Source organism: Talaromyces proteolyticus (assembly GCF_021365285.1).
Source record: "Talaromyces proteolyticus strain PMI_201 chromosome Unknown BGW36scaffold_8, whole genome shotgun sequence".
NCBI lineage: Eukaryota > Fungi > Ascomycota > Eurotiomycetes > Eurotiales > Trichocomaceae > Talaromyces > Talaromyces proteolyticus.
In genome coordinates this window covers 46,863-68,971 of record NW_025764284.1, presented here as the reverse complement: position 1 = coordinate 68,971, position 22,109 = coordinate 46,863, and the positions used below count along the sequence as shown (strand labels likewise).

Genomic DNA, 22,109 nt, shown 5'->3' with positions numbered 1-22,109 from the left:
TCATGTCGATTTCTTTCTGACCTACACCATCAATGCCCGACGAAACTAATCGAATACAATCAGGACGTCAAGGAGATGTGTCATAGACTGGAACTTGGTACATTTCGAATTAATTTTCGCATGTCTATATACCCTCAAATTGCACCAACCGAAAACGAATTGCTTTGCGACTAAAGCTGACATTTTGTTCAAGATTGCAAGCTTAAATCTGAAAATGGCCCCCAACCCATTGCAGATCGCTTTCCGCTACCTTTATTCTTTATCCTATGAGAGGCCACAACTTTGCCGGTGCATTCCCCGGCTTGGGCGGTTTCACCGAATTTGGATCCTCGGATGGAATTTAAACAATGTATTGGCTTTATGGAACTATTAAAGTTATGGAGTAATAAGCACCGAATCAACTAATCTGACAGCTGCAACGGGGCCAGTAACTAGAATTTGGTCTCGGGGATAGAATGACGGCGAGTGGTCCATATGATGTTGGCTCTCCGAAAGTAAGCCTCATACGTACACGGGCCGATGTGTTGCGACATGAAATTAATCCAATATCATTGGACAATTCGCGAATAGCTGAATGGTTGGGGCTAAAGAACTACAAAGGGTGTAACACTACACGTGCGATGGGCAACTGGGGGCCTTGTTCGCAATGTGGGTATAATGAAGTTTAGATCGTCTACACTAATATTAGCTAAATAATCAAGTTCAAGCATTATAAATAAGTCCGTGACCCATCAGGAGAATCGTTTATCTTGATATCTAATCCAGGCAGTTGAACGAGAACAACTTGAACAATGGCAAGCAATCTCAAAGTAATTATATACCTTTCCTTCTTCGCACTCATCCCCTCAGGGATATGCTCATATTTTGTCAACTTTGACGCTTCCAACGATACCTTGAACGATCCTTCTAAAATTGGCCAACTGAACCTCGAGGCTGCGAGAGGCGACAAAGTTTCTAGCAACCAGCCGGATCTATACATCAAGCTTGGCAAGGATGACAATGGAACCGCCGCTTTACATTGCCATCGTATCAAAGGTGATATCCGGTCCGAGTACCATGCCTTGGCTGGGAAGACCGAAAAGGATACCACGTATTACATTGGATATCAGTTCTCTTTGGCGGAGATCGAGCAGAGCCTTATGATTTGGCAATTGTAAGAATTCTTTTCATAGAACAAAGAAATATAACTAAACTAACGACCCTGTTTAGCAAGGAATTCGAAGCGAATTCGCATGGCGGTGCTAATATCCCATTATCCATGGAGATTGTGAACGGAAAACTTGAATTTCAATATCAGTCTTCTGGCAACTCACATCGAGAAAGTCAGTGGTCGACCGAGGTTACCGCGGATACTGTATACTCTGCTGGAATTGTTATCAACACGTCGACACCAGGATGGGTGCAGTTCTACTGGAATGGAGACCTCCAGAAATTCTCCAGCACAGGAGGCCATAATCTGACTGCAACTACGTTCCCGGGCAGGGCAGATCCTAAATTCGGTGCATATCGCGGCGAGGCCGTGGGTATTGATACGTATATCTACAAAATTCAGATTGGGACGGAGCAGAGTGATATTGCAAGTGCAGCAGATCTCAAGAAGTAGAGGACTGATGGAAAGACATTAAGTATATAGACAGATCACGAACATGGATTTTGATATACGTAATATATAGTTCTTGTCTTCAAAGGAGTTTGAATGAACCCATCGGCCTCTCATAATGTATTTCATAAGCGAACGGCACACATGTGAGGCACACTCCTGATTCCGATATTAAACTGGCATTTTTGGGTCTTTATTAGAAAATATTGTTTAAAAATGATATAATATATGAATCTTACTTCTAATGTTATATATTCTTGGTTTGACTAATAATTATTAATAATTACAATATCAACCTCAGCCTATATTTTCTAAGAAAAGTGGCGAAATATTGAGGACCCAAAAATGTCAGTTTTATATCGGAATCAGGGGTGTGCCTCGCATGTGTGCCGTTCGCTTATGAAATACGTTAGTGGGAAAAGAACTGAAGATATGCTCCCTCCTAGATGACGTTGTTACTAAAAAAGAGATCTGCATGAAATTTTACGTATTCCTTGCCAAGAAAATTGACTCCTAGTATGATTATCGTTAAAACAATTCACGTCAAAAATAGCTTTAAAGAGAAATATGCTGATAGTAAACTAGTCTGGTTCCTATTTATTGTTTCATGGGGAACGAAAGAATGTCATGAATTGGGGCATTTTTAAAGAATATGCATGTATAGTTCAATAGCAGCTAATGTAATCACAAAGACGGTGATGAAATAAAGTCAAGGAAAATGAAAGAAAGAAAGAAAGAAAGAAAGAAACAACAATTCAGTGTTGTCTCAAGTGTTAGAGATTCTTCTTGCATGTAAGTAGGGCATAGAACATTCACAATAACTGTTTCAGCCATCATAAGCAACCCCGTCTTTATTGGCTTGGAGTTTTGGAGCCCCATTATTTTTCGTGGGCCAATGTGTTAAGATTAACTGTTGCATGTAAAAAAGTCCTAGCCGTACTTAGTATAAGGCTACTTAGACAGCCACCAAATTGACGACATTTAGTCGGCCAATGGTATTTTTCTACTTTTGACATGGTTCAATTGTCAAATGCAAGCACGTATCTAATACCGTTGTAGTTGAGATCTCAATGACCTGTATTTTCGCTGCTAAGTACCAGGAGCAAGGTTTCAGGGTCTTCCGCGTCATCCAGCGCTCGAATTTTATTATTTCGTCATCGATATGGATTCCGTTTAATAACACCTGATTGAGAAAGGTACTTTCTACCTGATTATATTCGAATGTTTTTTGCAACCAGTAGTTTTCTGTTATTTCCCGCAGCTGTTGAAATAACAATACAAAAGGATTCAGCCTTCGATACTTGTTTTCTTGTCGTGACCGGTGAATAAATTAGGAAAGCCAGGAATATGCCCCTTCCCAACTACTCACCAGTTAGAATCTACGCAAATTGGTACTCGCAAAATAGCATATAAGCCCAGAGGTCTAAACGTTGTTACAAATATGCCTGAAATTATGAATTGTGTGTAATACAGCCAAAGGTCTATCTGGAGTGCCCGTATCTCTAACTGCTCACCGTGCTGGATATAGTTATGAATCATTTCAAATGAAGCGGAATGTCATGTGCAAATTGCGGCGGATTAACCTATTAGATGGCAGCAGTATTTTGCGGGAATTAAATCTAGTTGGCGAAAGAGGCTCATATGACCCGAAAATGGATAAATAATGTAGTATGCTGCCGAAGCGGGCAAGTCCTTGTTAATATTAGCTGGTTTTTTATTGAAAGTGGACGTGTAGAATACCACTGCTTTAGTAGTATGTTTTGAGAGTATCCTTATAGGCTACCTACAAAAGAAATTATCCATGGCAAAGTGATTTGAAGATTATCTTTCCGAGGCTGCATGTATATGATCAACACACAGCCACTAAAACCCTGAAAACAATAAGATCTGGGGAAACCTGGTCGCTTACTCAACTGCCGGAATACTCCGTCGGAGCTTGCGTCGTTACCATGCATTTAGACAGCCTAGCGAAGCCACAACGACACCCAACAAAATTGATGATTAGTCCGACTGGCCGCAGTTACATTGTGCAAGCCACAAGCTTCATAGAAGCAGGCATATGACCAAAATGCGATAATAGACGAAGCGAGAAATAGAGCGAATTACGAGTTTTTCCATAGCGCCTCTAGCTCTGTCATTGTATTGTTTCGAGAAATTATGAACACCACCGTGCGTACCCGCCGTTGAGCCTTAATCTAATAGAACATATGGTGACGATCATTCACATATTCAGTAACCAACCACAGAAATATACATCAATTGATAGAGGTATTTCCATCAATAGCTGGAAGTTCAAGATGAAGACAGAACTTGTCGCCTCATTATGAAATGCTTAATTGCCGGGGGGATGTAGCTCTTGCTATCTAATGGCTATTTTCTGCTTCTAGCATAAAACGACTTACCCGAGTTTAGACTTTTCAATTTAGCGCTAGGCTGCCCAAGAGGGTTAAAGTCAGAGCTTGTGGAACCATAATAGAACATAGTTCATCTATGTCTTGTTGTCCGAGGCTTGTCATAAATGCACCATGTTACATTTGGTGTATCCATTCCGCTGTTGTTATTGGAGCGTGCTATAAAAGTCCATTCAATGTCACCGCGCTTCAACATTTGCGGCCACTTGTTCAGTAACCTCATTAGCCTGTTGAGATGAATAATTTAGTTCTGACTTTTAGGATTATGTTCACCGGGACCCAAGTCCAATCAACTCCCTACACTTCTCCGCCCCTGGTAGAGGTTGGCTGGATAATGGCTGAAGAAATGGAGCGAGTAAACAGTTACATCGAAAACCTATCAACCTCTTCCGGCAGTATACGACTATGATACTGTGTAGCTCGGGTACTTAAAGAGGGGGGTTTACCTGGCTTTGTAGGCTTTAATTTGATAAACTCATCCCCTTTTAAAGGAAAAAAGCAAAATTGAAGCAGCATTCTTCTGCTGACTCAACACCATGATAGCGAGAAAGCTTATACTTGCGGCATTGTCCGGTTTTGTCGGACTAGTTCAGGCACTGCCCAAACCGGATGACTCATTGAGTACAAGGCAGTCGACTAACAGGCTTGTGTTTGCTCATTTCATGGTAGGACCTCCACGGCTTGAACAGGAAGGTTGTAAGGTTGCCTAACGATCTCAAAGATTGGAATCACCAGTGATCGCCATAGTGCATCCGATTTCGATGCAGACATGAAGCGCGCTAAGTCATATGGAATCGATGCCTTTGCTCTCAATATTGGCGTAGATCCATATACCGATCAGGAATTAGGATATGCATACGACTCTGCAGCCAATAATGGAATGAAGGTTTTTATTTCTTTTGATTTTAACTGGTGGAGTACGAGCCAGGCGACTGCAATCGGACAAAAGATTGCCCAATACGGGAGCAAACCGGCCCAACTCATGGTCGATAACAAGGTATTCGTATCATCCTTTGCTGGTGATGGTCTTGATGTCGCCGCCATGCGCTCAGCCGCAGGTATGAATTTGTTTTTTGCGCCTAACTTTCACCCGTCATATGGTACGGATATTTCACCAGTTGACGGTCTATTGAATTGGATGGCATGGCCAAATAACGGAAACAATAAAGCACCAACAGCTGGCGCAAATGTCACCGTTGCAGCAGGTGATGAGCAATATGTCAATGCTCTTGGTAGCAAAGCCTACATTGCTCGTATGTTAAAAATCATTTGAACATATGGCGTATCAAACTGACATATCTGTTAAGCTGCTTCGCCTTGGTTTTCAACTCATTTCGGTCCCGAGGTCTCGTACAGTAAGAACTGGGTGTTTCCATCCGACTTGCTTTGGTATGAGCGTTGGCAGGATTTGTTGACTCTTGGTCCTCGTTTCATTGAGATCGTTACCTGGAATGACTATGGCGAGTCTCACTTTGTCGGACCTTTGAATTCCCCCCATACCGATGACGGTGCCTCAAAATGGGTCAATGATATGTAGGATTCTAGCTCGTACGCAATAGTCTGGTCTCTGACATGGTTATTTCTAGGCCCCATGACGGATGGCTTGATATGGCCAAGCCCTTCATTGCCGCATTCAAAGCTGGCGCTACTAGTGTTGATAGCTACATCACTAGTGATGAGCTCATTTACTGGTATAGGCCCACCCCTCGAAGCGTTGACTGTGACGCTACCGATACTTGTATGGTTTCGGCTCCCAATGCCTCTGGAAATTACTTTATTGGGCGTCCAAATGGATGGGAGACAATGCAAGATTCTGTTTTCGTTGTCTCGCTGCTCACTTCGGCCGCTACTATTACGGTTAACTCAGGCGGTAATGAGCAGAGTTTTAATGCACCTGCTGGCGCTAGCTCTTACCAGGTTCCTATGGGTGTTGGTTCCCAGACCTTCACCGTCACGAGAGGCGGACAAACCGTTTTTACAGGCACCAGTCTCAAGCAAATCATCAATGGATGCGTCTGTGGGTTGTATAACTTCAACGCTTACGGTTAGTACTTCATTATTAAATGAATCATGATTTTTTTGATGCTTATTATGAATATCTAGTTGGAAGTCTTCCAGCTGGCTTTAGTGATCCTCTGCAACCAGACGGCCTAGCATCGCTTGTACAGGGATTGCACGTCAGTACTTGCTCTGCCACGCCGTCTCTGGGGACAGCTCCTCCTGGGACTGCAACAGTAACGTCAACTATTGCCACCACCACTGGGACTACAACCTCTGCCCCAATTACTACCACCACGACGTCAGTCCCGATAACTACCAGTACTTCGAAGACCACCAAAACCACGACCAGCACAGCAACATCGACCCAGCCTAGCGGGACTGTATGTGTCGCTGGCACTGGTCCAGGAAACTATGTTGGTCTTTGTAGCTTCTGCTGTAATTATGGCTACTGTCCACCAGGGCCATGCACTTGCACTCAATATGGTGCACCTGTCCCAACCCCCCCAACAAATGGAAGAAACGGCCGTCCATTATCAAATGAAGATAACTCTTATCTAGGTCTATGTAGTTTTGCTTGCAACCACGGCTACTGCCCAAGTACAGCGTGCCAATATGTTTAGTTGAACAGTGGCTTGTACATCAATTGATGTTACACCAGGACAGATATGCTCAGGGTAGATGAGACCGTCCTTACAGCGTCCAAATATTCAATGTTTTAACTTTGGAATTAGTTCAATTGAAAAATAAAAATTTGTTTCAAAATGTTGACATTATCTCGATGCAATAATCCAGATATAGGACCATCAGAAAACGAACACACACGGCTAGAGATATATATAATTTTAGAAGTCGTGGCCTAGAACTTGCATGTATGAGAATGGCCATACACATAACTAAAAAGACAATTGTAAGAAAGAGGATCCTTGATCGTCGCTTAAAACAGCACCATGTATAGAGCATTTGGAGGATGAATTTAATATTATGGTCATATAAGAGAAATCTCCAACATAATCACATTGCTAGTAAGCAATATTATGAAAGTGTTTGTGACTTGGAGATATCATTCGACACAATGATTTACTGTATTCGATTCAAAACAGCAACAAGTCGGATAACAACGGGTTCACTACTTTTAAACATTGAAAAGGAACTGCGCACATTCTCGTTTGTTCCTATGGGATAATTGACTTAAGAGCGAAAAAAAGGAATAAATATGCATACGGTACGATGCTACTTGTTGGTGACTAAATCACGTTTAATAGTCTTGGTAATACTATACCGAGAATTCGATGGCCACGAGGGAGTTTCACGTGTTAATTATACCAATTTAGCTTATTAGGAGCTGAAATTCTCAAAGCCTCTGGTTTCTAAACTAAAGAGCGGGTGGGATCATGCGCAATAGTTCCTAATTTAGTAACCCGTGCTCTTTTAGGGTCAAGACCGGTGATGTCTCCTGTTTCTTGCAGGAATGAACCCACTTCGGCAAGGCTATCAGAAAAAGAAAATATTATTTCCAACAATCAGCATGAGTCATGAGAACCTGATTATCCACTTTTAAGCTTTGTACGAGGCTGATAAACAACAACGCGACCCCCACTACATAATAAGCCAATTAAGTTGGGATTTAGGACAGGGTTGAAGAAGCTAGGTGACAATTCAAAAGCTCCTGTGAGGTCTAAACACAAGGCTGGGTTATCGCTTGTGTACTTGACTAGGTTACAAGTCCGTTCCCAGCTGCAAGCCTCCTGCACGTCCCGACCGGGGACAGAGACAGTCTCTGCGAGTCTCGAGTCTTCCTCATCCCTGTGCTCGCGGTCGTCGCATAATTAAGGGGCTGTAGTGGGGATGCAAACGAACATGTTCAAGGCTGCCCATATTCCTTATTTGTCGGACGACTAATCCCTTCTAGCCTGCTCAAGTGGTTGTCGTACGACTGGAATTAATCTAAGTACAGGAAATTCATTTTTCAAAAATGGATTGGATGAAAAGACCCCGATCATTTCTATTCTCTCGTACGAAAGATGACAATGAAAGTTGGCAATCTTCGACTCAGCTACCGATTGCAACGGAGCGGGATAATGCAGGGGCGACATCCCTAGTCTCCAGATTGTCAATGTCGTCTTTCTCTGTTGCAGCAAGCTTCAAAGACCATCTCGTAGACGAAAACACCCAGGAATTATTGAAGATGACTCGACACGCATTCACTCAAGTTCGCGAAGCTCAGCGCCTACGCCAACTCAAAAATGTCGAACTCCTGGAGAATGCCGATTTCAAAGTTCGAAACTGGGTTGATTCAACAATCAAGGACGCAGAGGAAGCTACCCGGGATATGGCAGCATTGATCGAGCCCGCTCGCGTAGATCAAGAGACGCGTGGTGAGGGGGGATCGCATCTTGGGAAACGAATGCTCTGGGCACTGCGCAACAACACTCAACGCGTGGAGAAAAAGCGAAGTTACTTACTACTTTGTTTGGGGAGCCTCGCCCCAGTAATCAGTTATCTCCATCAACTTACTTATTCGGAATATCCCGTGGATGCAGACGACGACCAAGCGCGCCCGTCCTTACCGACAAACTTTGACGAAATTAGTCAAGTGAATATTGGGAGACACCGGGCAGGCTCAAAGAATTTTAGTAGTAGCATATCTCTTGTTCTCCCTAGTGAAGTTGAGTCTCTGGTATCTGCAGAAGAGATGCCTAGAAAAGGGACTCAGGAATCTGTTGCTATTAACCAGGAAGTTAGCGAAATGCTTTCCTGGCGTCGATCAAAACAGTCCGATGCGACCAAGCCCCAGTCTCAATTCGTAGCGGAGTTGGAGAGTATTGCCCCATCTGAGCGATAACTTTGCATTCATATAAGTTTCTTTATTCATGCATGTTTATTGGGCTTTCCTTGTTATTATGACATGAAGTAATGAAATCGCTACCCCCAAGAACAATTGTACTTATTCGCTTTCCAGACTCCGTTATATTATCTGTTTTTATCAACTGTCAACCGATTTTTAATCATCCACACTTCGTACTAGAATTTCATGCTTGAAACTATTTCTGGTTCATAAAGTAGTTGAAAGATGATTGTGGAACAAACTATCATGTAAAAAGAAAAATCGCATTTTGCGGTCACAGTTTTGCAGTAACTGCTTCACATAAGATTGCTTTGCTCGCCAAGCTCCGGCCCTTTTCGTCCCGGACCTTCACAATCGCAGGTAGTACTACAACCTCCTTATTCCCCATTATCCCAGTATAGATAAAATCAAATGTACAAGGTTGACTAAAAAGCCAACGCCCTAGGTCAGCAGCGGTCGTCGTCACGGTTCTCAGGTGACGAGCTCGCTCTTCTAGCGAGTGTGACGAGTCAGCGTATGGAGCAAAAGAGGCTGTGAAAACATCGACAAAGGTATTAATTTCTGTTTCTTGTGCCGTCGAGGTTGTTTTCGCCGCGTTAGGTGTTGCATGTCGAGATAGATACGCTGTTAACATGCGCCACGTATAGAGAATTTGACCGAATTCTACGACACGATTAATAGTAGATCAAACACTGATTAACCGTCTTACCTTGATCAAAATCATTATCCTCTTGGCTTCGCACCAATGGACCAGTCGTGAAGCCTAAAGGTAGCAATGGTTGTCTTGTTGTACCTTGAGGGTCTATTGCTGATAGAAGAGAGTAAACAAGAGCATGAGTGATGATAAGCCGCCGCGTTTTAGAGTTTTCCAAGAGAGTTGTCAATGACCCAGGAAGATAAGGTGTGTGAAAGTCAAATATTTTCGAATTCTGATCATGGGATGATATCAAAGTCATTGAAAACGCCTGAGAATAATAATTGTCGACGTGAAGGCTGGCTTGATCAAAAAATGTCAAAACCTGTTTCGCGACGCTATCATCGTCTGCTGGCTCGGGGATACACTTGGACAATCCACTGGCTAGGAACAAATTTTCTCCAATTGCTGTCGCACTGGGTTTTGTGCTTTGTAGACTAGAATCAGGTAGTATGTTTTGACCAGGGCCACCGCGACTTCCAGACTTCTCTGCGTCCACATATTCCACTCCGTCACTTTTACCAGGAACGTTATGCTTGCTCTTCGATCGACGAAAGAAAAACAACGCAACCAGGAACGAAAGCAACGCTGTACCGACTATGGACCCGACAATTGCACCAGCAAGCGCTCCGTTGCTTATTCTATTGCTTTGTCCATCAGAGGTTGGGACAGGATTGGTACTGGGAGAAGCAGTGGTGGTGGGAGGAGCAGTTGTGGTGGGAGGAGCAGTGGTGGTGGGAGGAGCAGTGGTGGTGGGAAGAGCAGTGGTGGTGGGAGGAGCAGTGGTGGTGGGAGGAGCAGTGGTGGTGGGAACATCCTGGGTAGAAGATGGAGCATCGAATTTCGAGGTAATTGATGTTTCTCCAACGCTAGTAGGCTCGTGCGTCGTAGATGTCAATGTTGAGGCAGATCCATAATAGGTCGTGAAAAATGTCAACACCGTGGATACCGCATAAGGACTCAGTGTAGTTGTCGATGTTAAATGAGCAACATAATCGGTTGTTGTAACTGTCGACCACGCCGTGGGATACCAAATCGTCGTTATATCTGTTGAAACTGAGATGGGCTGCATATTGGATGCAGCCATTGTATCAAATCTAGTTATACTAGACCTTGAGAGTATACCCGCACTCACAAGTACTTCCCTATTTCGGAAGGGGCAGGAGACTTTATAAAAGAACAGGAAAAGTCATAGTTGAAGGGGAGAAACAAAAGAGTAGTGAAAAAGGACGTGGAAAGCAGGTTGTAAATCTAGCAACGCCAGTTAGAACGGCCATTTCAGCACCAGAGCCTCGCGGGGGGGCTGAAAAAACCCACTCTCGGGAAAACAGAGCTACTTCCTTTGAAGGCGCATAGACCGATCCCAAAAGAAACGGGATGCAGTGAATCCATGTCACATCACAGCGCTAAACTAGGCAGGGGTGCCTGTGACGCCGGCTCAATAATTTGTTTTTTTAATACTACGATAATTAGCTTCGTCGAAGATAACTAGCGCGCCAGGCCACGTTTGTACAGCCGGGCCATTCCTCCGGGCAATCTCTTTAACAGTGACTTTTCCAAACGCGAAATTTGTACAACTAGTAATGACAGTTGCCTCATTTTCAAGCGAGAAACAATGAGTGATAAGGAAGTATTTGCTTTCAGGTCCCGATTAGTAGACCCGGATGAATGGCATCCAGATATTGTTGTCGGTGTCGATTTCGGCATGACATACACCGGTAAGGCGCGTTCCCCGCTTGAATATTAAATTATAACATTGTGACATGATTTGGGATCAAAAGGAGTGGCCTACTCGTGTGCGCCAGGGTGGTTACCACCGAAGACAATTCAGCGCTGGCCTGGCAAATTGCCTGGTGAGCTGGCGAACAAGGTGCCTACATGCATTGAATATGAAGCCGACTCGACTACGGTGAAAAACTGGGGATTCCTCTGTGATCAAGAAGATCAGTCTTCCATGATACACGAGTTCTTCAAACTCCATCTGGCACCTCATTATCGTGATGAGCATAGCACTCCTGGCAGTGGTCCTAGCAGAATGGAGGCGCAGAAATGGTTTCGAGACTATGTTCAATGCATTTATCAGCATGTAATGAATCATCTAGCCAGTACAATCCCAGACTTTCCAGTAAAGAAGGTCGAAATTCTTTTCAGTGTTCCGACTACCTGGAAGGACGTACGAATGATTGAAGAGACCAGAATTCTCATAGAGCAGGCAATAGTGATGAAGTCACCCAATCATCAAGCTACAATTGGGTTAACTGAAGCTGAAGCCGCGGCTGTCTATGCTTGTAAGCAACATTATCAGGTATTGTTAGCCAGATCTTCTTTAAGAAAAGCCACGCTCTAAACAAATTTGGCAGAGTGGCGATATTATTTTGGTTTGTGATGCTGGAGGAGGAACAACTGTGAGCAAAAAATTCTTTTTGATTCGTCTTCGCTGATCTCTGAAAAATTTGCAAGGATGTGAACGTACTCAAATTGATGTCATTAACCGGTGAGCCAACAGTTCTCGAGCAACTCGGTAATGTTGAGGGTGAGACGTAAATTATTCCTTTTTCCGCTACAACCGTGAGAATTAATGATGATTAGGACGGCCCATCGGGTCTGTCTTCATTGACAGAACCATACATCAGCTTCTTTGCGAAAGACTGTCGAAAATTAGTAATCACTTATCGAAGTCTCCAAGTGCTACAGCGTGGAAAATGATATCTGGACGGTTCCAACGACTTAAATGCTCCTTTGGTACCGAAGCCACATCAACGCCATGGTTAAAACTCGATGTCCCCTCACTGGGACCTGGAGTAGACTTCCCCGCGGCGCAGATTCAGAATGGACAAATGCAAATTTCATGGTGAGTGACTTTTCACTAGTCCCCGACGTTAAGTTGAATAATGCCGGCTGAGATTTGAAAAGGGATGTTTTGAAACGGTGCTTTGATACAAAGATTGAGGAAATGTGTGCACTTCTTGATTCACAAATTGAGCAAACACGCACCAAATATCCAAATGAGAAAATCGTACGAATTACTCGAAATTAGTTTCTACTTTTGAGGATATTGGACCTGACATGGCATATAGTCATACATTGTTCTCTCTGGAGGGTTCGGTAGCTCTCCATATGTGAGGAAACGTCTTCTTGATCGGTATAGTAGCTTAACCGTAACATCTATTGATACTCACATCGATCAAACGGGAATGGATGTTCTCATGGCAGATGAGCCGTCAGTTCGCCGCCGCCTCTCAAAAGTAAATCTGAACGCTAATTAAATTCTTCTTTCCAGGCAACTTGTTGTGGTTCACGGTTTGGTGCTGGACCGGATACAACAACTCCAGCGAGGAGTAGTTATCTTCGGATCGAGATGTTCACCCGTGAGTTATGGGATTATCTGTGACAAGATATATGACCCTGTAAAACATCTCGGGGAACCGTTAAGACTAGATACCCATGACAACAAGACGTACGCCATTCGCCAGATAGATTGGCTCGTTATTCAGGTATGCATTCTCCGAGATCTGTGCTTGCTCTCCATATTCAATACTAATGCTTTATTATGATGTAATATAATTTTTAGGGAAAGCCAGTTCCATACACAGGAATAACGAAAGAGTTCCAGCTTAAAATGCAACGTGATGAAAACGACGAAGTTTGGAAAGTCCATATTGTTATGTCAACTCTCTCACCCTCAAATCTTCCTCAGAGTATGAACCAAGGGGGTGCACAACAAGTGTGCAGTCTAGATATTGCCACGGAGTTTGCGGATCGAAAACTTAAAAATCGTCATTGGTACAATTTCAAGCCTGCCTACTGGAGAGCCACATTCGATGTGAAAGTGATGGTTGGACCTGCTGACCTTAAATTCCAGCTATGGAATAAGGAGACTCGCATCAGGAGTAGAGATCATCAGCCGATCCGAGTGAAGTGGGAGCCGGCGGCAAGACTGAACGAAGAACGCAACAATATAGGTAATAGTCGTGCATAGGAAACCTACCTATACAGTCTAGAGACCTACAATTTTTACGTTGCTCCTTTCACTCTATTGATTGATACTTCAAACTATAAATAACATAACAAAGTACCAAAATGACTCAGAAGCAAATGGCAAGCTCAAAACAGGGTTGCCAAACACACCCACCAGTAAGAATTCTCTAAATGCACCATCTTCCCACCCACAGAGACAAATCCCCCTCTATTTCATACACCTTGATATATTTTAAGCCTCCGTTTATACTATGACGATCTGACTAGAAGGCCATAGCCAAAGCTACAGAAAAGTCATTCGCTTCAGAGGAAGAGGTATGTAATCCTTGGGTCTCCCATGTGCTTGCGAGTGCAGTGCTGGGAGAACAAGTCCGCAACTGTCGATATTATGTAACTATCATCTGGTGCATCGGCTGCAGAAGGTGTGCCTTCCCATCTGCAACGGTTCGTTGTAAGCAGATGGTATGAAAAAATGGCTCCTATAACAATAGTCCCGGTACACGAGGGACGTAGCCTCTTTGAGATTTGCAAGGAGATACTAATAGTCCTCAAATGACGATAGTATGGTGTTATTTTCCGACCCATACAGAGCTTAAAGCACACTGTGCAGGCCTATCCGCCACTTGAGACTGAGATTGTGCGTTGAGCAGTATTGGTCAAATTCGAGGGGTACATCATTCTTGCCGAGAACCAGAGTGGCTAGTATGATTAGTGGCATTGTTCCCATCGATGATTTCTCTGTCCTTGTTCGCTAGTGTTGGCAACCAATGGTACAGATGCAACAATAATGGGGACAATGCGACATTGTCCACTGGTGAGTGAGTAGTTTCTTGCAGAAGTCTTCCACGATCTCGATAACATGTTCTTGAATACTGAGCCCTGCCCGCAAAAGTATTAATTTTAAAATTTGATGTATCATAGGACGCTTTTATTTAGTTTTGTACGTCAAGGAGGCTGGGACTTTAGCCCGACAGACTGACCACGTAGGATGTTGGTTCCTGACTTGCTGTATTGTGAGGAAGGCAGCTTCATGCCCTGACAATTGATGGTTGCAGCAGGAGCACCATTAGGCTACAGTTCAGGCAAGACACGCTGCACGAACTCCACCTACCTTATTTCAGAAGAATTGTCGAGGGAGGGGTCGGAGGGGTCGCATCCGTCATGTCGCCGAGTCAAATCCGTCAACGGAGAATAGGCGAGCCCAAACAGACACCTGGGAACTGATATTCTCCAAGAAAAATGGATATTGGACAACTTTTTTATATCAGATACTATCTTTGCTCTTCGTGGTGCGGCTACCTCAGTCAGAAACGGGCTGCACATCGAAACCCCGTTCCGTCAACAACGAAACATGCACTTGGTCGAGGCATTGAGGTCCAAGGAGCTCCTTTGGTCAGAAGTGAATCTTGACTGTTTAAGGACTCTGCGAAAAGAACTCGAGTTTGCTGTCCAGACTGGCGTCAACCAACCGGGCCCTTCAGTCACCTATTGTGACGAGCAAAGAGCTCTCGCTCGTGAGGCAGCTGGGAGGACCATGGTCCTTCTCAGGAATGAAATAATCCCAGGGGATAACACTCCTTTGCTTCAGGTGGCCCTAGGTGTTTACTCGACAATCGTGATTCTAGGACGCCTGTCTAAGATCGCAAACACAGACAATAAAGGCTCTTCTCAAGTGTTCCCACCTCATGTTGCGGCGGCGGTTGAGAGTATTCGAGCCGCATTCCCTGGCGCGGAGATCCTGTTTGATGACACAGATTGTCTTGAAAGCTGAGAAAATGGAAAGCGTCCCATTGACTCTAAAGAACTTTCACTCAACAAAGCAGATCTCTGTAAGAATTAATAATATCTTCCCAGTCCGGTTTATAGTAATTATCTTCAAACAGTGAAATCATCCTAGGACTTTCACTATCAATTCCAACAATGAACGATCCGTTCCCTTGCCAAATCCCAAACCTCGGTAGATTGTCCACCGACCCTAAGCGAATTTTCTTAGCGACTTCTTCCACAAGAGTTGAGGGCCCTATTAGCCTCTTCTTGAGCTGCGAAATAGAAGCCTGGGGCGATATAAGTACTTTTGAAGCAGATGATATCCAGTTCGTTTTGGTTCGCGACTTTTCTCGCAACTCTTCTTCAACCTGAAACTTGCCGCCGTCAAGAAGAGAGCTCTGCGAAAATAAGGCCATATGGTCCGCAATCGTCTCTAAGTCGCGAGGCATGTTTCTCTTCTGGGTGGGAATTATCCAGAGTAGGAACAAAATCAACAGGCACAGATATACAAGTACCGGCCAATAGTATCTGGTCCAGACCCACATCCAGTCTCCTTGGACATAGAACATGTTCGCAGCAAATCCTGGACTTAGCTCAGCGAAGAGTGCAAATAATGAAATAAGCGCAACCTTGGTATGGCCATTCTTCAGAGCTCGAAGACTCACTACCACCGGGAGATCGTTAATGTAGTTTATCCGAAAAGATTTGATGACGGAGTCTTTTGTGGCAGTCTTCCGTTTTAAATCCACGTATGGCTGAACAAGTCGATAGAATGTGTCGATGCTCTGCAGAAGCAAAAGAAAGAGCTCGGCCATGAATGCTGGGAAGAAGCTCCAAAGAAATGCCGCGGGAGAGATATCAACGAATGGAGTAATCGCAGTAGACACGCGCGGGTCGAAGCCGTTGTCAATGATGCTGTCACGTATCACCAGGGTTGACAATATAGCGAGTGAAGCAGCCAGCATAGAAACCCACACCACTATCCAGAAGGGTTTTAGGAACCATGGAACGTAGCGAAACTCAGGATACTCAGTGTGCTTTCGAGGCCGACCAGAGCGAGATAAAGTGGCTTCAGCAGAGCCTCCAAAGGAACCTTCATGAATCTTTCTTCTAATTCCGTATACTGCATTTTGGCCTTTTCTCCAGTAACCAATCCGATACTCATTCTGAGTCAGTCTCTTTCGTACAACCCATCTGCGGTCCTCATCCTCAATGCCCTGAAAGTCCTTCTGAATATCCTCCTTACTGAACATTGTGAGATACAAAGCCAAGCACCCTGGATCCTCACGAAGCCCGGTTTCGTTGAATTGAAGCCAGGCTAAAATGCCAACAGAGGTGAGAATAAATCCGACATGGCATATAATAGAAATAAGAATGACTCCACGATTTGGGCCATAGCCAATAAATGTAGAATAATCCGTCGTTGTATCGTATATATTGCCCAAGATGTTACTTTCAAACTCTATAATTGCGCTCGTAAAAACAAATGCAACAATATCCACAAGTTGGAAGAAGTGATCTCCATTTCGAAGTGCGCGGAATCTAACGAACGGCCATTCGTACGGCCAGTAATCGGAGTCAATTGTCTCTTTCACATTGCAGCAATTAGCATAGCGCATATTCCGATATGGCATGATTTTACCAATCATACGGACTTGTTGAGACAGGACAAATTTCGTAGCCGTTGCAACGTAACCTGAAAAGAGTCCGCCCAAAATAAACTCTGGGCCTTGCCATACCGGTCTGCTGTATGCTATAGCCAGCCAGATAGTCCAACCCACATTGATGAGTACCGCACATAGAAGGACCCAGGGTTGAAGGAAGAAGGGCTTGTGATTCAAAGGAGGGAGATCGTATTCCGTATGATCAATAAGTGGATCATATTCTTGTCCTGCATTGAATGGGGTTAACTCGATATTGTTCCCCGCATCCTCTATACCTCTGGGATCCTGGATGAAGGCGGTCTCAGGGGGGGATGTTTGCTTGATCTGCCTGAGCTCATATCTCATATGATTTGCGGCTTCAAGGGGTTGTTGCATATGAGATAGCCCAGCCATTTCATAGGTATTTTGAGAGTTCACAATGTTGGCTCTGACAAAAGAAATCTTCTCCAGCTCTTAGCATCGTAGCATTTCGATCTCTACATATCAAACTACAGCTGGTCGAAAGAGAAAGGTGGTGATGCGCCGCATGGCTCCAGTTAAATATTTACCTCGATGAAAGTTCCATCCTTTGTGGCCACCAACTGTCGTGTCGCTTTAATGCTTCAAAAGTTCGTATTTTCGAAGTTACTTGCTTTAGCGCCTCCTTTTCTCGTCCAAGCTTGGTTGCGGATAGTCCATCTTAAGCGATCGGCCTAAATTGCACTTTACACTCCCAACCATTTTTAATTGCTGCACAGGAAGCCAAGAAAAAGCAATTCGCCCGTGCACAGATCTTACTGCAAATCCGATTTGAAAGATAGTAAAACCATATGGCTAAGACTAGATAAAATTGGCGTCCATTGCGATTATCAGTTGCGCAACCAATCTACTGTATTCAGTGACATACTCCCTCAAAAAGCAAGCAACACAGGTAATTATAAACCCACCAATAATTACATCAACAGATCAAATGGCATATGTTTCCATAAGCACACATATTCTTGGACTGCCCATTACTAAATAGCTGTTCAAACTAATATAAGGCCCCGGAATCACCCTACGTATATAAGCGGCTTGGGTTTGGGGAATCATTTGCGCAGTTAAATTTTAGACGTGAATTCGGGGTAGGTAGTGGGGGGATGAGGGACATGGGCCCCTATTAGCCCCCCTAGCGCCCACTGAAATGAGATCTTCATAGCTTAAAGCTGGGTAAGGTCGTTGAACTTGAATGTAATAATAATATACATGTATATATTATCTATAATTGATTGTCCAGCGCTTTTCCCCAAGCATAGTATCTGACGCTACAGAAAGGGTTACTATATTAAACATTGTTGAAAGATTCAAACATTTGATAAATGCAAACTAGCTGCCCACTCAGATAGACAACAAATTAATCGTGTTTTATAATATATTTTGAGTTAAGAGTGTGTGATAGTTGTAAATCGATAGGGAGGTATCACCTCTCATCAACTCGAGCCCTCGACAAGCAATTAGGATTTTTATATAACATTTTTATATTTCTCTACTCGGCCATCATCCTAAGGACAACTGTAGTGGATTAAGAGGATATGATGGCTAGCCGGTTATAATACCCTTTTCACTTCCTAAATACACAGAATTAAGCACTCTAGGGACATCAAATGAAGCTCGATCGCACCAAGAGATTCAATTAATGTGCTATCCTGGTAGCTTATTAGTATTGCGTCGGACTAGAATTCAATACCAAGCCAAACCCAGCATAGTAAGAACTAAGATTATTCTGAAGGTAATAATCGATGTCCCCTTGGAAAGGAAAATTATTAATGTGGGGGATCCTGAATGTTTGACGTCAATAAATCAGACCTAAGACCAAGCCTATCCATGACCGTAGCAAGAGCCGTGTCTCCGCCGTCTCGATGAACAGCGCCTAATATTGCCTCGACAGCTGTTGCCATCATCCTTGGCGATACTGTGCTTAATCCACGGTTTAATGTCAGACAACGGTCTAAACCATTCTGGAATCCAACACGAGTGAGATTCTCATTTGTCAGAATTTCGTTCCGAATGTTCGTCCACTGCCCTATGGATCTCATCAGTAAAGAAACATCTCATAAAAAATGGGCTGGCGATATTACCTTTTGTCAAATGCGTTCCTAGCCATTGTCTACATAAATGTTCTTGTGCCACGGTATCACCATACACAGCCAAGCGATCGTTCTTAGGCAACTGTATCAGTTTTTGCTCGAAGCGAACCATCTCGCCTGTCATGTTCAATGCTTCAGCAAAACTGAGCTTGCCACTAATAATGGAGTGGCCAGTGATTTCCTCGCAAAGGTGTATTTTGCCTTCCATCTTCACTGTATTGATCGCTATATTGATAGCTCCAACAAGAAGAAAGCTTTAAGGTGAGGGAGATATTTAAGAAGTATTGCCTGCAAGCCTTTCTAGTGGGGTACTACGAGCTTTAAAGAAATAGTCGGAAATTTGAAAGCCTGCTTATTACGATATGGCATTAATACCCTGCCTCATCGGAGAAATTGTGCACGTGAATGGCTGATGTTAATATTTCCCGGCTTAATCAATAATGTTCTTAACCGTTTACAAGGCTGAGCACAGCAGCATTGGGCATTCATGCATTGATGAGTTGGTTTCATTAAGCATTTTTAAGTTCTTCATTGTTTCTCATTTTTGTCGACGTTGATGAAATATTCAAATAAGACGATATTCTAAGTGCCGTGTGGTGGGCATACATAACCGAATTCGTATTATTTTACCCAAGATAATACTTATAAATTATTAATTAAGTGTTTATTCAAATCCCTGTTTGCATTAGGCAGCAATGCAGATTGACACCAAGGCACAAGGCTGCTCGGTATTGTTTTTGGTACTGGTGAGCAGTTTTTTATTCAGGTTCAATATGCTCATACAGTGGGTAGACATTAAATATTGCAATGGCACTAAAAAGGTGCGCCTCAGCGCCAACAATAATAAACCAGGCTAAGCCAAAAACTGAAAACCCTCTCGCTATAGTAGTTATATTATAAGTATCTCAGCTATATTACGCGTTATTTAGGCATAGTGCCAAATTAGCATAGGCGTCGTAAGCATCAATCTTGGTGTGATATCAATATTAATATCTACCCACTGTATTTATACGAATACATTAGATAAGGTAATATTATCATTCGGTAGCTGGAGAACAGGTAGAAGGGGCCTTAAATGCTTTTTCTATTTCTATACTTTTTTACTGATATTATTGAGACAGAGCCTGATCGATCTTATTTAACCTTCTGCCAAAAGATTTTATTCATCGGGTTGTCTACTCCTATTCAATATTACATGAAATAAAATCCTCCATTATGTCTCAACATCTCCAGCACGGCCATCGTTAGAGGAACTCGATTCCATACGATCCTGTTCGTGCTCATTCGCTCGCTTAATTGCATCCTCTCGCTGCTAAGCTGCCCAGTCTAGGCCATTCCGAAACCAAGTAGCCCCTTCCCTAAACGCCTTGATATTACCAGTCATAGCCCAACTATTTATCAAAGTCATATAGTACTTGGGTGTGCCTGAAGCGGTAGATCTTTTCTGGTGGCATCAAGTTCAAGTCGAATTTGGCGATTGAGCGCCTCAGGTCGCGACCCGTAGTAGCGATCAGGATTACCCGAAACTAGTGTTCCATCTGTGAGAGGGTCAAGATTATAGAAAGGGAGAGCACCACAGACACATTTATTATCCGGGACTTTGCCTTCAATGAACGGGATTACTGTCTCTGCAACTTGCATTTCCTTGGGCGCGTCTACGTCTGCTCGCAGAAACTCTTCAAAATTATCCTCTTTGGAAGTAGAGGATGAAAGCGACCCCCGCCATCTGGAGAGTTTGGATACTATCTCATTCCAGTTACTAGGCTTTGAAGCGATGCTTCCATCCAAAAACTTATACAAATGTGGGTATATTCCGTGATCAATCAGATGTTGTGGGAAAGTCCGATGATATGGACCGATATTTTTCGAAGTTGAGGATTTGACGGACTGTGAGTCTCCTCGGTTTGTCGAAGTGCTCCGTTTTCGTTTCCTGCCTTGGCTCGACTGACGAGGAGACATAGTTGGGTCGGGATACTACTTCCAATTACACTTGGGTTTCTTCTCAGAGATGTCGGGGAAATACTTACACCCCTAAGATCAGATAAATCCGGACCACCTTCTTTAGCAAGATTTTGAATATCACTGAATATAGTGCGTGTCACAGGCCTTAACAGAAAAGGATTTCGAAAAACGATAGGTCTTTCAAGGTCTTCTAAGGTGCTTCTTTGATCAAGTTCTTGTAATGCTCCGTCAGTTAGCCAGATTTTGGATAAATTATTCCAAAAGTCGACCAGAAGAGAGGAACCCTCTTGATGGCCAGTTTTCTGCTTTTTATGAACATGAAGAGGTGGTTTGGGCGAGGATCGCTTTTGTTTGCAAGAATATTTTGATTGTGCTCTACTCATTTTGCCGTGTTGGGAGTAAAACTAGATATTAGTTGATTGCTTCGGGCAAATAGGCAAACAGGCAGATGAATAGGGTATCCGATTAAATCGAGGCAAACGGCCAATAGACTACTACAGATGTTGTATAACGATATTTAGATGTAAATCCGTCTAAAATCTTTGAATACAGCTTGATATTAAGAGTGAATATATACCTCAGAAGCTTTATGGACTAAGCTCAACGCGTTACTTTGGCATGAATAGTTCATTGATAAACAACAAGGTACAGCTTAAAGCCTTTGTTATACACTCTTTCGCTTTATATTCTTTATCCGCAATCTCTTTAATTTTTACAATGCATTACGTCGGGGTAATTGCAAACAAAACGTTTAAATTGGTTTCAAGGTTGTTTTTCATTCACCTAGAGAGAATATTTGTATCGGTGGACTTTGATGCGTCCGGAAACAAAGCCAGATTCGCTTGATAACGTTTTGACCCTTTCAACTAATATCATCATTCAGGCATACTCACTGCGGTTCGCAGTCCAGCCTAGTCGAAGATATTCGTCATCCGGTTTCGAATTCAAGGTCGACCACGTCGACCTGTTGATTTCCCTGTCCACATCGACACTAGCTCCATGTTCATCTTTTGCCCAGAGCGATAAACCAATAAATTATAGCCATTATAATCCAGAACCCCCGGTGGAATGGAGTGTGATTA

At 43.4% G+C, this 22,109-nt stretch overlaps 9 protein-coding genes across 9 annotated transcripts; 4 read left to right on the top strand and 5 right to left on the bottom strand.

Annotated features, from left to right (window-relative positions):
* Positions 1-773: 773 nt before the first annotated feature.
* On the top strand, positions 774-1,603 carry BGW36DRAFT_408577 (uncharacterized protein; the record flags this gene model as incomplete). The annotated part of the gene is made up of 2 exons (XM_046219083.1): positions 774-1,153; positions 1,210-1,603. Exons 1-2 carry the CDS (start codon positions 792-794, stop codon positions 1,601-1,603), a joined length of 756 nt encoding a protein of 251 aa, XP_046070018.1. The 5' UTR covers positions 774-791.
* A 2,944-nt stretch (positions 1,604-4,547) lies between these two features.
* BGW36DRAFT_299704 (putative alpha-1,3-glucanase/mutanase) lies at positions 4,548-6,632 on the top strand (the record flags this gene model as incomplete). The annotated part of the gene is made up of 5 exons (XM_046211558.1): positions 4,548-4,676; positions 4,733-5,264; positions 5,319-5,544; positions 5,598-6,055; positions 6,115-6,632. 5 exons carry the CDS (start codon positions 4,548-4,550, stop codon positions 6,630-6,632), a joined length of 1,863 nt encoding a protein of 620 aa, XP_046070017.1.
* Positions 6,633-8,197: 1,565 nt separating this feature from the next.
* Positions 8,198-8,854, top strand: BGW36DRAFT_398241 (uncharacterized protein; the record flags this gene model as incomplete). The annotated part of the gene is made up of 1 exon (XM_046218387.1): positions 8,198-8,854. The coding sequence occupies one exon, from the start codon at positions 8,198-8,200 to the stop codon at positions 8,852-8,854; it is 657 nt and encodes a 218-aa protein (XP_046070016.1).
* A 277-nt stretch (positions 8,855-9,131) lies between these two features.
* BGW36DRAFT_299134 (uncharacterized protein) lies at positions 9,132-10,623 on the bottom strand (the record flags this gene model as incomplete). Its single annotated transcript, XM_046211500.1, has 2 exons — positions 9,132-9,520; positions 9,567-10,623. 2 exons carry the CDS (start codon positions 10,621-10,623, stop codon positions 9,132-9,134), a joined length of 1,446 nt encoding a protein of 481 aa, XP_046070015.1.
* A 543-nt stretch (positions 10,624-11,166) lies between these two features.
* Positions 11,167-13,530, top strand: BGW36DRAFT_299998 (uncharacterized protein; the record flags this gene model as incomplete). The annotated part of the gene is made up of 9 exons (XM_046211586.1): positions 11,167-11,269; positions 11,333-11,856; positions 11,912-11,956; positions 12,012-12,084; positions 12,141-12,402; positions 12,465-12,567; positions 12,629-12,771; positions 12,832-13,045; positions 13,123-13,530. 9 exons carry the CDS (start codon positions 11,167-11,169, stop codon positions 13,528-13,530), a joined length of 1,875 nt encoding a protein of 624 aa, XP_046070014.1.
* A 1,810-nt stretch (positions 13,531-15,340) lies between these two features.
* On the bottom strand, positions 15,341-17,353 carry BGW36DRAFT_360597 (uncharacterized protein; the record flags this gene model as incomplete). Its single annotated transcript, XM_046214191.1, has 1 exon — positions 15,341-17,353. One exon carries the CDS (start codon positions 17,351-17,353, stop codon positions 15,341-15,343), a length of 2,013 nt encoding a protein of 670 aa, XP_046070013.1.
* A 1,247-nt stretch (positions 17,354-18,600) lies between these two features.
* BGW36DRAFT_462567 (uncharacterized protein) lies at positions 18,601-19,341 on the bottom strand. Its single transcript, XM_046222176.1, has 2 exons — positions 19,057-19,341; positions 18,601-19,001 (listed from the first exon to the last, which is right to left on the bottom strand). Exons 1-2 carry the CDS (start codon positions 19,271-19,273, stop codon positions 18,742-18,744), a joined length of 477 nt encoding a protein of 158 aa, XP_046070012.1. The 5' UTR covers positions 19,274-19,341; the 3' UTR covers positions 18,601-18,741.
* A 1,152-nt stretch (positions 19,342-20,493) lies between these two features.
* On the bottom strand, positions 20,494-21,006 carry BGW36DRAFT_260610 (uncharacterized protein; the record flags this gene model as incomplete). The annotated part of the gene is made up of 1 exon (XM_046210067.1): positions 20,494-21,006. A coding segment is annotated over one exon (513 nt), but the record flags the coding sequence as incomplete, so codon positions are not given.
* Positions 21,007-21,092: 86 nt separating this feature from the next.
* BGW36DRAFT_258444 (uncharacterized protein) lies at positions 21,093-21,410 on the bottom strand (the record flags this gene model as incomplete). The annotated part of the gene is made up of 1 exon (XM_046210044.1): positions 21,093-21,410. A coding segment is annotated over one exon (318 nt), but the record flags the coding sequence as incomplete, so codon positions are not given.
* Between the last annotated feature and the right edge of the window lie 699 nt (positions 21,411-22,109).